The sequence below is a fragment of the Haliotis asinina genome, chromosome 1 (genome assembly GCF_037392515.1).
Source record: "Haliotis asinina isolate JCU_RB_2024 chromosome 1, JCU_Hal_asi_v2, whole genome shotgun sequence".
In the NCBI taxonomy this organism is placed as follows: Eukaryota; Metazoa; Mollusca; class Gastropoda; order Lepetellida; family Haliotidae; genus Haliotis; species Haliotis asinina.
In genome coordinates this window covers 84787070-84803098 of record NC_090280.1, presented here as the reverse complement: position 1 = coordinate 84803098, position 16029 = coordinate 84787070, and the positions used below count along the sequence as shown (strand labels likewise).

Genomic DNA, 16029 nt, shown 5'->3' with positions numbered 1-16029 from the left:
CTGGCCCACACCTGTTCTACACGTAGACAACATTTATTGTACATCTGGCCAACGCCTATTCTACACGTAGACAACATTTATTGTACATCTGGCCAATGCCTATTCTACACATAGACAACATTTATTGTACATCTGGCCAACACCTGTTCTACACATAGACAACATTTATTGTACATCTGGCCAACACCTGTTCTACACATAGACAACATTTATTGTACATCTGGCCCACACCTGTTCTACACATAGACAACATTTATTGTACATCTGGCCAACACCTGTTCTACACATAGACAACATTTATTGTACATCTGGCCCACACCTATTCTACACATAGACAACATTTATTGTACATCTGGCCAACACCTGTTCTACACATAGACAACATTTATTGTACATCTGGCCAACACCTGTTCTACACATAGACAGCATTTATTGTACATCTGCCCAACACCTGTTCTACACATAGACAACATTTATTGTACATCTGGCCAACACCTATTCTACACATAGACAACATTTATTGTACATCTAGCCAACACCTGTTCTACACATAGACAACATTTATTGTACATCTGGCACACACCTGTTCTACACGTAGACAACATTTATTGTACATCTGGCCCACACCTATTCTACACATAGACAACATTTATTGTACATCTGGCCAACACCTGTTCTACACATAGACAACATTTATTGTACATCTGGCCAACACCTGTTCTACACATAGACAACATTTATTGTACATCTGGCCAACACCTATTCTACACGTAGACAACATTTATTGTACATCTAGCCCACACCTGTTCTACATATAGACAACATTTATTGTACATCTGGCCAATGCCTATTCTACACATAGACAACATTTATTGTACATCTGGCCCACACCTGTTCTACACGCAGACAACATTTATTGTACATCTGGCCCACACCTATTCTACACATAGACAACATTTATTGTACATCTGCCCAACACCTGTTCTACACATAGACAACATTTATTGTACATCTGGCCCACACCTGTTCTACACATAGACAACATTTATTGTACATCTAGCCAACACCTGTTCTACACGTAGACAACATTTATTGTACATCTGGCCCACACCTATTCTACACATAGACAACATTTATTGTACATCTGCCCAACACCTGTTCTACACGTAGACAACATTTATTGTACATCTGGCCAATGCCTATTCTACACATAGACAACATTTATTGTACATCTGGCCCACACCTGTTCTACACATAGACAACATTTATTGTACATCTGGCCCACACCTGTTCTACACATAGACAACATTTATTGTACATCTGGCCAACACCTGTTCTACACATAGACAACATTTATTGTACATCTGGCCCACACCTGTTCTACACATAGACAACATTTATTGTACATCTGGCACACACCTGTTCTACACGTAGACAACATTTATTGTACATCTGGCCCACACCTGTTCTACACATAGACAACATTTATTGTACATCTGGCCCACACCTGTTCTACACATAGACAACATTTATTGTACATCTGGCCAACACCTGTTCTACACATAGACAACATTTATTGTACATCTGGCCCACACATATTCTACACATAGACAACATTTATTGTACATCTGGCCAACACCTGTTCTACACATAGACAACATTTATTGTACATTTGGCCAACACCTGTTCTACACATAGACAACATTTATTGTACATCTGGCCAACGCCTATTCTACACCTAGCCAAAATTCATAGTACATCTGGCCAACATCTATTCTACACCTAGCCAACATTTGTTGCACTTCAAACCAACACCTAGTGTGCACGTAGCTATCTTTCATTGCACACTAAACACCTGTTGTGCATCAAGCCAATATTTGTTGTACAAGGAACCAATACGTATTGTGCAAGTGTCCAGCTGCAATGTAACTGCAATGTTGGTAGTGTGACTGCAGGAAGTACAGATCTTACTGTTTCATGTTAATATTGTTGAAGTCAGTCAGTGAGTATAGTTTTACGCCACTTTTAGCAATGTTCATCAATATCACACATGTGACACCAGAAATTGGCTTCACACATTGTACACATGTGGGGAATTGAACATGTGCCTCCACTGTGATGAGCAAACACCTTAGCCACTAGCCTACCCTACCTTCCTTACAACTGTAGAAACACAAGTTAGTGATAAATGTCAAAATGAACTCTGATCAAATCTTTGTAGGTGGCAGAACATATTCAAAATTTATAATTTGGGTTGTGTAATTTATCAATAGAGAATGGTGCTTTGGCAGCAAGATTCATCTTGGTGCTGACGATGAATGCTGATTATGGCAATCACTGGATTGTCTGATCAAGGCTGGATTATTTGCATGACAATGTCACATAGTGGGAATGTTACTGAAATGAACAAAAAATGACAGCCTACGTGCTAAATCTGTGTCTGAGAAAGAATACAAATAAGAGACTAGCTAGGAATATCCAGCTGCTTGTCAACAATGGCCAAGGTGACACTTGTCAGTCAATACTGGAATCGACACCGCCACTATCACCCCAATCACCGCGTTGTCTCCGATACTATTATCATTCACGTCACAAATGTCGTGACCAGGTGATTACTTTTATCAAATAATTTGCCTTGGTTTCACCACCTGATCTGGAGTAGATGATTTAACGATTACCATGGCAACTCATCAGTTCCTATCATGTTATCCATGCTGTGCAGCTTTGCGAAACAGGAAGGTTGCCTGTTTGTTGCATGGGCCGCAGACAAGTGTTACTGTGATGATGGTAGTTGTCACCACCATCAGTGGCGGAAAATTGGTCTGGTTGTATGTACACTATTATTGGATGTGATTGGGTGCCACTTCGGGAACTACCTAAAGGTTCAGTCCATGTATGTATGGTGATTTGTACCTGTATTATATTTGCTTCAGTTTATTTCATTTTTTTATCGAAACAAACCAAAATATTTTGAATTTGGATCATGTAGTGACAGGATGGAAATAACTCAGATGTTTGATCATCTTTAAACTTTAGTCTGCTGAATTAATTTCAGGACAAGATTTTGTAAAGGGATGGATGATTTCAAACAAATGTGTTATTATAGAAAGGACAACTGAATCAATATTTTGCAAATTAATAATCGATTAAATATCAAACATTATTATTCTTGATTAGCCAGTGCATAATTAATTCAATTTTCTATTTTATTTACATAAAATATGTAATTTTGGGGCTTATATAAATCCAAAAATTTAATTCTTCCTTAAAAATTTAAATGAAACTTAACTCATACCAAGTAAATAATTATTGCTAGTTATATTTTGGGTTGTCATTATGTTTCTCTCTTGTCAAATAGGTTTGACAGCAACATTGATAGGATGACAGTGAATTAAACCACTTACTTTAATCTGAAGTATTTTTCCTTCACAGTGTCAAATATGCTTATCATGGAGCATACATTGAGTGAAATAGCCACAGGCCCGCTAGCTCATGGCTAGTAAATATCCAGTCAGGCCAGTAAATCGACCCAGTCAGTGTCCAGACTGAATTTTCATGGGGTCATTTTGTAAATATATAACTCTCTTTGACTTTTATAATACACTTTGAAGTTTTGATACACTTTTAAATCATGCAAGATTATGATGACTTCATCCCGTGCATTATGTCAACAGTTAAATGATGACTGATTTAAACTATATGAGCACAGACAAATTAATACAGAAATGTGTTATCGTATTTCTTTTTGATGGTATTTTACATTTTTTAAATCTTTTGTTTAGTTTCTGCATTCAAATATCAGACTTGTGAATTATTTTCTGGGCTGGTAACTTTCAAGCATTGTGACTATTTCGCACACTGGGAGCAAGATGAGCTCGATGGTAGCTTGTTGATTCATTTTCTTTTCTGGTCATAAAAAATAAATTTTCAGTAATTACCATTTATGCTTTGCACACCATAGATATTTATGTAGACTTCCTCAGTGTTTGTTTGTTGTTTAGCACCCTCTCAGCAATATTCCAGCTGTATGGTGGCAGTTTATAAATAATCGAGTCTGGACAAGACAATCCTTTGATCAACATCACAATCTCATATACAACTCAATCATTCATTCATTCATTCATTCATTCATTCATTCATTCATTCATTCATTCATTCACACATACAGTCAGTCAGTGCGCTCACTGTGTGCAATTAATCTTTTGAATAGCCCATCCATATACCATTATATGTATAAATTATCACGTTTTCTGAATCAAAGATATTCATACGCCAACCACAACACTACAATAGGAGCAGCTTTTTATGAAACCCCCTCTCTCATTCTCCTCCCTCCCTCCCTCCTGTCCCTCTTCTGTCCTCCTTCCCATCCCCTCAACACACACACACACCCTGACTCTTTCTCTCAACATTATTTTTGTCAACACCCTGAAGTCATATCCAAACGGAAGTCATATCTGTATCCAAAGACCATCTCCATTTTCCAATAGCTTCTGCAACTGGCATCTTGCTCTTGACTGATCAATACCTGTTGAATGTGATGTTCTTGGTGTTCCAACTGTTCCAGTATTGATCAGTTACCCTCATTACTTGAACAGTGCAGTTGACAACACGTCAGTCACATGACTTCTCCGCTGCCACACCCTGTATGTAAGTGTTTATATGCTCCTAGTCACAGGGAACATAGGTAACACTATGTACGCTCGTGAAACGACACAATGAATCCGATTATTATTGCATGACGAAGGATATTCGGTCCCAGCTTTCAGTAGCTATGAGGTATGCATATCCCAATTTTTTCATTGAGGTGTGGTATCATCAATTATATGCTGGTAATGACTGGGAGGTATTTATATAAACCATAGGACTGTTATATCTTGTATAAAATCCATAGGGCTGTTTTAGCTTAACAGATAATGACATAGGCGGATGGTTTGGGATTAAGATTAAGGATTAAGGAATGAGTGTTATTTCAGAATAATCCCAAATCATGGTGGTCCTTAACTACAATATGATGCTGTAATAATACAGGGGCTCAATTTTTTTTTCTAAAAGCCACCTGCCGCAGGGCAAGTACCTTCAAGAAAGTAACTTGTCCTGACTAATTTTCTACTTGCCCTGATTTTATGACATAATCATCATGACATAATTATAAAAGAATAAATAAACATGGTATTTGATGTTAATTTTTTCTGAAACTATTTACATTTTATTGAGAAGTGACATGTGATAACCCTACTTAATCACAAAATTTGACAGCAACGTTTTGAGAAGATATCACTTGAAATCCAAGTTTATTTGTAGTTTGAAACCATATGCACAAATTATCTAGAAGCCCACGTACAACTAAAATACCATTATCTGATTGCCCAAAATAAAAACTGATTTGTTCCAGGCATCAGGCAATTTTTCAGCCCCGGCAATACATCAACATATTGAATTTATATGGGAATGCATTTGCTTTATTTGATAAGAAAAATCATGAATGAACACAGATTCACTGAAAAAAGGCTACACACGCTTCTTTCTATTTTTCCAGATTTGTCTATAGATTGTCTATGTACAAACACACAACTGACTGAATGGCACATCAAGGATGACTTACCATGTTTATGTAATGTTTGTTCAGACTTCATTTGTCTGTGAAGGAAGGAACACTTTTGATTGACAAAGAAAATCTCCTCCTTTTTATCATCTTTTCTATCATTTATTCTTTGGTTTTCTTTTATATATGGGCAGTGGGGTAGCCTAGTGGTTAAAATGTTCGATCATCAGACCGAACACACCAGGTTCATTTCCCCACATATGTACATTAGTAAAACCTGTTTCTGGTATCCCCCACCAGGATAGTATAGGAATATTGCTAAAGGCGACGTAAAACTTAACTCAGTCTCTCACATCTTTCTCTCATGTTGTATTATTTTCTTCCTGTCGTATTTCCTTCTGTCTCTGTTGTGTTCTGTTTCTCAATCATATTTCTCTATTATGTTTACTATTTTCTCCCTATTAAATCAGATTTGTGCTGTATTATTTTTCCGTCTCATATTTCCTCTTTTTGGTAGTTATCCTCATTTCTCTTTGATATTTCCTTGTTATATTTTCATCTTTCTTAGAAGGATGATTTCCAATCACTGTTATGTTTTCTTCTTCCTCAGTCATATTTCCGTTCATTTTCTTCTTTAATTACCACGTTTCCTACCCAAGAATATTGGCCTTCAGTAACCCATACTTTCTGTATGAGGGGTGCCCAGGCTCGTTGACTTGGTTGACACATGTCATCAGTTCCCAAGTGCACAGAACGATGATCCCTGTATTGTCTGGTCCAGACTTGATTATTTATAGAATTCTGCCATATTGCTGGAATATTGCTGAGTGCGACAAAAAACTAAACTCACTCATTCACTGACACACTATCATATTTCCTTTCATTTTGAAATGGCATTTTGTAATATATTTCCTGTCATTGTTTTCTTCTTTCTTTATCATATTTCCTGACCCATGAAGAGGAGGCAACTAACAGGATAGGGTGGTCACACACGCTGAGTCAGTTGACACATGTAATTAGTTTCCAGTTGCCCCTGCTGTTTATCACTGGATTGTCTGGTCCAGACTCAACTATTTACAGACCATTGCCATAAATGAATGCAACATAAAACTAATTTCACTGTCATATTTCCTTTCATTCTTATATTTTCTTCTTTCTTTATCATATTTCCTCCTTTCATTGTTACCTTTTTTCTTTCCCATATTACCTTGTTTGTGTCATATTATCTTGTTTCTCTGCCATTTTACCAATTCATCTATCATATCTACTTCTTCCCCTGATATGCTTCTTTCCTTCCTGATCATTCATTGATTATGTTCTTGTTCTTTCCACTTGTTCCTGCTTGGATACAAAAAACATCCAAGCACACTCATTCTTCGCTAATTCTTCTTTTATTCCTTTTCCCTATTTCATTCTTTCTTTTTATCCATTTCTCCTTTGTCTTCTCTTTCCACATAGACCTGAATGTGAATGAGCTGAGTGTGAATGAGCCTAATGGTTAAAGTGTTTGCTTATCATGCAGAAGACCTAGGATCAATCCCCCACATGGATACAGTGTATGAAGCCCATTTCTGGTGTCCCCCATCATGATACTGTTGGAATATTGCTAAAAGGGGTGTAAAACCAAACTCACTCACTCACTCGCACATGATAAGCAAAGTTTTTAACTGCTAGACCAACGCCAGGTACAAATTCATAAACTAAGTGTATGAAGATGACTGTTTGTCCTTTGTTTCAGTGGCATACCAAATGACGGCCTGTCATCCAAAGCAAAGAATGGTGGTCTTTTTTCCTGGGATGATGCTTTCTGGAGAGCAAAGAATTTCTCCACAAGACCAGACTCCTCTTCTTCAACATTTGAGGAAGTGGAGTCCATATGCTTCTCCAAGTCCTCCTCGTCTGCAGAGTCTGTGCATGGGAGGAATCTTTTGTCTGATGTGACCAAATCATTTCAACGACAGAACTCCTGCAACAGCAGCTCTACAGGGACATCCAGTGGGCATTTGGCAGACAGAGATTGCTCCAGCTCAGAGTTTAGGTCAAGATCAACCAGTTCTCTTGGATCTGTTATCAATGATACTGACAGCCTTGACCCTCATTTTCAGTTGTCTGATGCTAGTTATATGGATAGAATTTTCCAGCGTGTCTTAGAATGGAATATTGGTGAAACAACGAATGATTCCAGTGAATTTGAAGATGTTGGTGCCCTTAAAACACGCTCTGCTTCTTCAGGGTTACTAGATTTAAGAGGGACAAATGACAGGAAAGGACGGCAGAAAGTTTTAATCATACCAGATGAAGATGAAGGTGATATTCCTTTTGCGAAAATGAAATTCGGCAGTAAGACAGATTTTCAAGAAATATCTGGGTTAAGCTCAATGAAAGAAATGTATCCTGTCAGTCAAAGTGTCAAATTTAGACCTCACAGTCAGTCAAGTAGAAAACTTGAACGCAATTTAAGCATGTCCACTTCTTCATTCAGCACAGATGTGTCGTCTTGGCAAGAGTCTAACAAGAGAAATGGGTTTCATAGACAAAACACATCAAATTTCAGTGACTCCAGCCATAACCGAAGACAGAGCAGTGCCAGTGAGGACAATCCTGCCATCATTCCTTCAGCCCAATCACTAGATTACTATCATCCTTTCAACCCTTTCCTGCCAGTTAATGCTGAGCGCATCTTGATCAGTCTTGGCTTCAGTGGCTCAGATAGTTTACTGCCAGAGAGGTTCCTCAAGGATTGGTACCAGAAGATGGCTAAGGCACAGAAAGAATGGAGTCAGAGTCAACAGATCAGTGAATGCCAGGAAAATGTTGATGAGTGTTCTCTGCCTAGCAGGGGCACTTCAGGAAGGACAACTCCAAACCAGACTTCTTTCTATCCAGAGCATTTTCCCTTGAAATGCCACCCAGGAAAGTCTGAAACAGTCTCTGCATACCCATATTATGAGGGTCAAGAAGTTTCAAAAATGCATCCCAAAGACCAAAAGAAATTTGATTGCATTGGAGAGTTTGGAAGCTCCAGGAGGAGACGACAGTGGATGAATGCAAGGCAAAAGTCTCTGCCGCTGTTTCTTGAAACATTGAATGAAGAGGATGAAAGCAGGTCAAGAAGAACAAGTATTGACAAGGTTTCACAATTCAAAGCATTTCTAAAAGAGGAAATGGTTTCTATTAAGTCAGGGGGATCAAGTCAGGATAATAACATTGATTCAGACAGTGACTCCTCCAACTCTGCCATAATTCACTTTTCAAAACGTGTTTCAAACATCGCTGAAGCAGGTGAACTAAACAACATGGGTTCACTGAATATGGTAGTTCCTGCCAAGTCAGATGTTGACCCTGGTGAAACGGACGTTGCACCTCCACACATCAGCCCTGAAGCCCTACCATCCACAGACAGTTTAGAAGTTGCAGATATCATGCAGTATCAGCAACCCAAGCCTCCTGGTCCAGCGCTCCTTGAGCCAGCAATGGTGTCCATTGTACTGGAGGATGTAGATGGAAACGTGACAAGCAGTATGGGCAGCAGTACATCGTTCCTCAGTGTGGACAACCTTCATATTCCTCTCTCTGGATCCTCATCAACATCAGCATCACCTGTGCCTCAGTCCCCTGTAACTGTTATTGAGGTTGGACGACTTGACAATCAAATGGATAGTATGGATACAGATGAAAGTACATCTGTCTCAAAGGAAACTGACAGCCTGCAAAGCAGCAAAGGAAGTTTTGAGAGTGACCGTAGCAAACCTGAACCACGACTTGACCAATGTAAAATGAGTATTGATGCATTTGAAAGAAGGGTTGTTAGTCATCAGTGTCACTCAATCCCACATCAGCCTCTGAAGGACATTAAGGAACACAGGGATGAAGCTAGTACAAGCCACTGTAGATTTGTTGAAGCTGATGATGGAAGATTGTCACCCATTGTAAAATTCCCACCTGTTCAGCTTCTACGGGACTGGTTTGATGACGTTGATGGTACAAGTGATTACTACATCACACAGGATCAAAGTGTTCAGTGTGTGATGGAAGCAGAAACGAATGAGGGAAATCGGGATCATCATTGTGCACATGTTCATGTCTTACAAGCAGAAAAGTATACTCAGACTGATTCGGATCAAGTGCCATCAAAGAGTCTCTCAGACAAATCTTCACAGATATCAACACAAACATCTTCTTGTTCTGTGCAGACTTTCAATACTGTGGAAGATGAAGATGAAGATGAAAATCAATTGTTCTATCAGAATGTTCGTGCCAACACTACAACATGTCCAAAAACGTGTGCACGTAATGATGCAGACAAAACAGTGAACTCTGTTTCACCTCAGATGACATTAGATGCTATGCCAGGATCACCCCAAGACAGGAGACACAGTATTACTGATGACTGGGTAATCTCAAATTTTCGTGCTCAATCAGCATGCGAGAAGAACAGCATTGCACTTGATGATAGCAGTCAGAGAAAATATGAGACAGAGAAAGAGAATAGTCTGTATCCAGATGTTCTTGCTGAATCTGATGCTACTTCAGATTCTGCTCATGGAAAGATTTGCTGTCAAGACAAAGATCCAATGCTAAATGAAGATGGGTCTCAGATGACTAAACTTGATATTTTTGCACTTGATTTCTTGAAAGAAGCTGAAGAGAAGTGTTTGCACTTGAGGCGGGCTGCAGATTTGTTGCATTCTGATAGTGAAAGAAGGCATTCTTTACTGTCATCTACCCACAGTAACGAAAGCTGGGCAACTATAAATACAGTTATCTATATGCCAAGGAACCAAAGACCATTGTTATCCATGTGTAGTGATTCCGAAGAAGAAGACATAACTGATCAAAACATAGGACATGAAAACAAAAATGGAGGTGAAGTGAGCCCTCCTGAAAACATTAACACTGATCAAAAGAATTGTTTTTTAGGAATCTCAAGTGATTCTTTGACTATTGGTGATGAAGGTAATGATGATAGTGTCGGTTCCTCAGCAGTTTCATCATCTGTGTCAGGGCAGTCTGACTTGGAAACAGATGATGTCAGTATTGATCCTCATGCATCTGTAGTTGATGGAATGGATGGGGGAATTCTCACAGAGATTGGTCCAACTGACACAGATAACAAGCATGTAGGACCAACTGATGATGGAATGGATGGGGGAATTCTCACAGAGATTGGTCCAACTGACACAGATAACAAGCATGTAGGACCAACTGATGATGGAATGGATGGGGGAATTCTCACAGAGATTGGTCCAACTGACACAGATAACAAGCATGTAGGACCAACTGATGATGGAATGGACGCAAATGACACAGGTGTTGATTCATTCACAGTTGCAAAGAATCTTGAATCCTTACATGAAAAGAATCATTGTGGACCACAGTTTGGATTGGTAGGAATGAATCGATTTGGAGAAACAGGGTTAAGTTTTTCATTGGAGGATGGTGGTGATTGGAAGGACAGATCTGAACGGGTGTCATCAGCAAGTGATGGTGCTGATATACCTTCAGATAATCAACATGTGAACAGCTATAACCTTTCGCCAGATGGAACTTTAACGCAGGGTGGTCAGTTATATGAAGAGGAGAGAGTGTCAGGATGCAATGACTTTGAAACTGGAAGAGACAGCAAATCAAAGACAGATGCTAAAAAGAAGTTCCTGTCTCAATTTATGATCAACAGATCTGTGCAGAATCTTTCAGAGAATGAGCATGAATCTGATAAACCAACAGTGGAGAAATTTCATTCCAAGCAAGATATTTATTCAAAGAGTAGTCGAGGGTCACATGTGAGTTTTTCGCAAGTGAAGCAGATGACAACAATATATGAGTCTGATCATTCTGAATCAGAGAGTAGTGACCATAGAGCCATTAGAGGTAGCAGATATCCAGACATCACGAAGAGTCGTACATGGAATGGAGACCAGTCGGTCCATAGTCAGCAGAGGGTCTGTCGCTCCCTGACTGAACGGACTGGTAGAAACAATACAGAAGAAGGCTTTGCACAGATGGCTCGGAGGGCTTTTATTTCCAAGAAAGCAGAAAGAGTTACATCTCCTTGTGAACCTTCAGATGGAGAAGCAGGTGATGAGTCAGAACCAACTGAAAGTCAAGACAATATTTTGGCAGGGAATAAATATGTTTCAAAGACTCTCAGTGTGATTCAGTCTGACAGTGGAGTGTGCAGAACACTATCAAATGAATATATGGAATACAGTATGGAAAAGGCAAAAATTCAGGACTTGGGCTTGAAACAGGTAGAAACTCGGAACTCTGTTACAAAACAAGATATGTTGCAGCACACATCTGAAAAAGAACACACAGACATGTGTTTTGATCAGAACAATGAGATCATGTTTTCTCCCTCTAAACCATCTATGTTCACCCCATCAGCTTCTTTGGAGGATGCACACAATGACAGACCGATGGTAGATAAGGTATGTGTACCATCACCTGGAGGTTTACAGCTGAATGAAGGCAATTCATTCATACCTATTTCTTCTGTTGTCTCTACAAATTCCCAGACCATGGTTACAAGAAGTTCTTCAAGGAGAGCTCTGTTCCCTAGGCAGAAAGATAGCATTTCTGTTAAAGATGGAAACACTAGCAGATCTCCAAGCTCTCAAAAAGTCTTAATGGGTTCCAAGATAAAGATGAGTCTCACAGCATCATTTAACTCAAATTCAGCATCAACCAACAGTTTTTCACCAATCACCCCACCATCGTCCCAGGATGACACTTCTGTTGAAACGCCTTCCTATTCTAGTTCATCTTCACAGTCGCCAACTTTGTCTCCTGATTTGCTCAAGTACTGTACCAAAGATTCTATATTCCGTTCACTAAGTCCTGGAGATCTCAGGATTCTGAACAATTCTTCAGTTTATGTTTCACACAAATCAGGCGATGAACAGCACACACCATTCAGATCTGATGCAACTGAACAACAATCAGATGTTACAGAAAGAGATTTTACTAGGGTGTCTAAACCTGAAGGAGAGGAAACAACTGACAGTACAGTAGAGGATGCTGTAATGGTGGATTCAGTAGGCACAGAACACATTTCAGCACACCCATATTCCATATATGGACAGCAACAGAATCAATCAAAGAACTTGATCACTGAAGCTGATCATGATGAAAACAGGATGACTTTAACTCAGAAAGGTGTAGAGTTTGGTTTAAAAAACAATTGTTCCAAAAGTGTGATGACACAGAAAAGAGATTTGCTTGTTGAACCTTCTCCTTGCAGAAGTTCATATTCCAGTGTTCAGATGTCTTCCGGCCCCAACAAAGAGACCCTTTCAGAGAACCTCCTCCATGAAAACAGTGAAATCAAAATCCAGCATTGTAAAACTTGTGAACCTGCACATGTATCAGTCAAAACTATAAATTGCAAACAGTCACACAGGTTTCAAGGTGGAGAACAGGTCCAACAGTGCCATGGAATGTCTTTGAATCAAGTACTGTGTGAAACTGAAGCCTGTAATTCAAACAGAATTCCATCTTTTGGATTTTCTAAGAATAGTGCAGTGCAGTATCCCACATTAGGAACTCCACAGGCTTTCCTTGTCAGTAGTTCCAGTACAAAGATGCAGAGTATGAAGCAGAATGCAGAGGAGAAAAACTGGCATAGTATTGAGGATGGACCTGAGAGAGTACTGACATCTGTTGAAATTCGACTGAAGCCATTGGAGGGGGAGGTTGCGTATAAAGAGTTGAGCTCAATCTTTGGTTTCAACCATGCTTCAAAGGAGAGTGTACTACCAGATTCTGTGGTGGCTGGAACACCACTAGGAGATGAACTACAAACACCAGAGATGGCTGTAACATCTCTGTCAGAATCTTACAGCCAACACATGTATAGGGTAGATAAAATACCACAGACAAGCTCAAGTAGACAACGCAAGCTAAGGGTGCCTGGACCACCACTTTCCAAATTTGAGAGACAACAGTCGTCTGGGATGACAGGAACACCACGGACAAACTCTAAAAGACACAAGCCAAGGGAGGCTGGAACACCACAGTCATATCTTAATAGTCCACATACGTCAAGGGTGAATAGAAGACCACTGGCAGACTTTTCTGGACAACACAAGTATAGGCTTTCTGGATCACCACTCTCCAGCTCAGATAGACTGTACACATCCCAGGGGTTTAGAACTCTAGACTCTGAACTCCACAAGTCCAATTTGGTCTTGACACAAATGACAGACTCTCATAGAATTGGGAGGTCCAGGTTGGCAGGACAATCACTTGCTGACTCTGACAGACTGTATACATCCCACTTTGATGGACTTCACAGCTCCAGGGAACCCTTAACAGAAATGACAGACTCTAAACGAATTCAGAGGTCTATGATGGTTGGAACAACCCTGGCGAACGCTAGACTACAGAGATCCAAGGTGGCAGGAACATCACTGGCAGACTGTGACAGAGTTCACACATCCCATTCTGATGGACTTCACAGCTCCAGGGTCTCCTTAACACAAATGACAGAGTCTAATAGAATTCAGAGGTCCAGGATGGCAGGAACACTACAATCAGACTCTCCTAGACTTCACACATGCCTTGGTACTGGAACACCACTGGCAGACTGTCAGTCTGAGGTAACCTTAACACAAATGACAGACTCAAATAGGATACACAAGTTGACAGTGGCGGGAATACCACTAGCAGACTCTAATGGCCTACAAAGGGTAGATGAACAACCACTGGTAGACCCAAACAGGCTAACCTGGCAGGACAGGTTTCAGGAGAGGGAGGTGAATGACATGACATTTGGTCCAAGGTTTGGAAAGACTTTCAGTAATGGGTATGTGAAAAAGGCTACTATACCAACAGTGTCTGATATTAGGTCCAGGTTTGAGTCACAAGGCATCCGCCCAAGTACCCACCAATCATGTATGTCTACTCCAAAGAGACCGATTAATTCATATATAATGAAGTTAGCCAGCATATTTGATGCAAGCTGACAAATGGTTATGTTTTGTAGAACGTGGCTCTGTTTTAATTCATAAATTATATTTTTTCATGAATGATGTTCATGAAATGAAACCTGTGGGACCAATAGTGTATATATTTCATATCATCTTACAAAAACTCTTCTTATTCCATACTAATTGTGATATATTATTAAACATTCCTTTAATGAGTTTGATATGTGACCTTCCAGAATAAGTGAAGATAAGACTTCTGGAGTCTTTGAACTGCATTTAGAAGTGATACACCTAGAGACAAGAATTTCTTAATGTCATCTCTTTATTTTGAGATCTCAGTATTTATGAGTTGACATCCATCAATTCCACCCTTTATGAGGCTTTTTTTGATATTTTCTGAGAAGGGCAGGAAATTTGTTTCTTTGTTTATTTAATTGTTTTTATTGTCTGTTCAAGTGATGATTTCATTTACATAAGTTTCTAAATAGTCGAGTATTTTGTTGTGTTACATGTCAGCCATTATGTCCATTATGTCAATAAAATTGTTTACAAATATAGAAACAATTGGTTTGATGTTTACAGTGCTGTCAAAACACAGGAAATATTTATGACAGTTAAAATGCTGCTACAACACATCAAATCATTTGATGCATTACTGCTGTCTTGAATTACAACACTTCCAACAAGGACTTTACATTTACATTTAAGACTGACACGTGTCAGTGAAAAGTCAATCTTACAATAATTAGACACGAGACAAATTCAGTGAATTTATATTCAACATAATCTATCCACTTTGGCACCCATGATGCCCTAATATCAAAATTAATTTTGAATGATGAATATATTGTTCTTTGTTATTATCTCTTTTAGTACAAGTTATTCTACAATAATGCTTACATACTCAGTAGACAAGTGTCTCATTGAACAGACAATCAGGCAAACTGTTTGAATGACAGATGCGATGGTATCATTATTCCAGGTTGTTTGGCAAATCGAAATGTAGCAGATATAACAACCTTCTAACCATCTTCGATAATCTCCGGGGTATATGTTACGATAAATCTCCGCCATACCCTGGAAGCATCTATTGCTTGGCTTGATAATTTTATTAACCCCCTTTACTGACCCCGTATTCTGACAGTAGCCATTCAGTTAAGCTGCCATGACAACCAAGCCTGTCAGTGTCAACAAAGATATCTGTCACAGCCACGAGGGTTTGTTCGCAGTGTGACCAGATTTTGGGGGAAATCAAACAGAAAAACTAACAGATCTGAAACTTGAAAAAAATATGTGCAATTTCTTCAACATCTTTCAGAGTACCTCTGCATCATTTGTGCTGGCAAGTTTAATCGGTTAGATAACTTAAGAAGCAAAAGTGAGTTCACATTGGTTTCTCAACTTCCCAGCCAGCCAAGGGAGGTCCAAGCCATAAGTGTGTCCAGGGTGTACCATGGGAATTATTGAGGATGATTCACTTCTTTCATACTTTCTGTGTAACTGGAGAGATCAGTGGTCAGGCTGATTTGCTATAAAACAGCTAATGTCAGCAAA

The 16029-nt window shown here is 39.3% G+C and overlaps 2 protein-coding genes across 2 annotated transcripts in view; both read left to right on the top strand.

Moving 5' to 3' along the window:
- Nucleotides 1–16029, top strand: part of LOC137298433 (golgin subfamily A member 6-like protein 22) — a 96237-nt gene that overhangs the window by 25608 nt on the left and 54600 nt on the right. The window lies entirely within an intron of this gene.
- LOC137258660 (uncharacterized) lies at nucleotides 7669–14511 on the top strand. Its single transcript, XM_067796358.1, has 3 exons — nucleotides 7669–10627; nucleotides 10781–12352; nucleotides 12491–14511. Exons 1-3 carry the CDS (start codon nucleotides 7669–7671, stop codon nucleotides 14509–14511), a joined length of 6552 nt encoding a protein of 2183 aa, XP_067652459.1.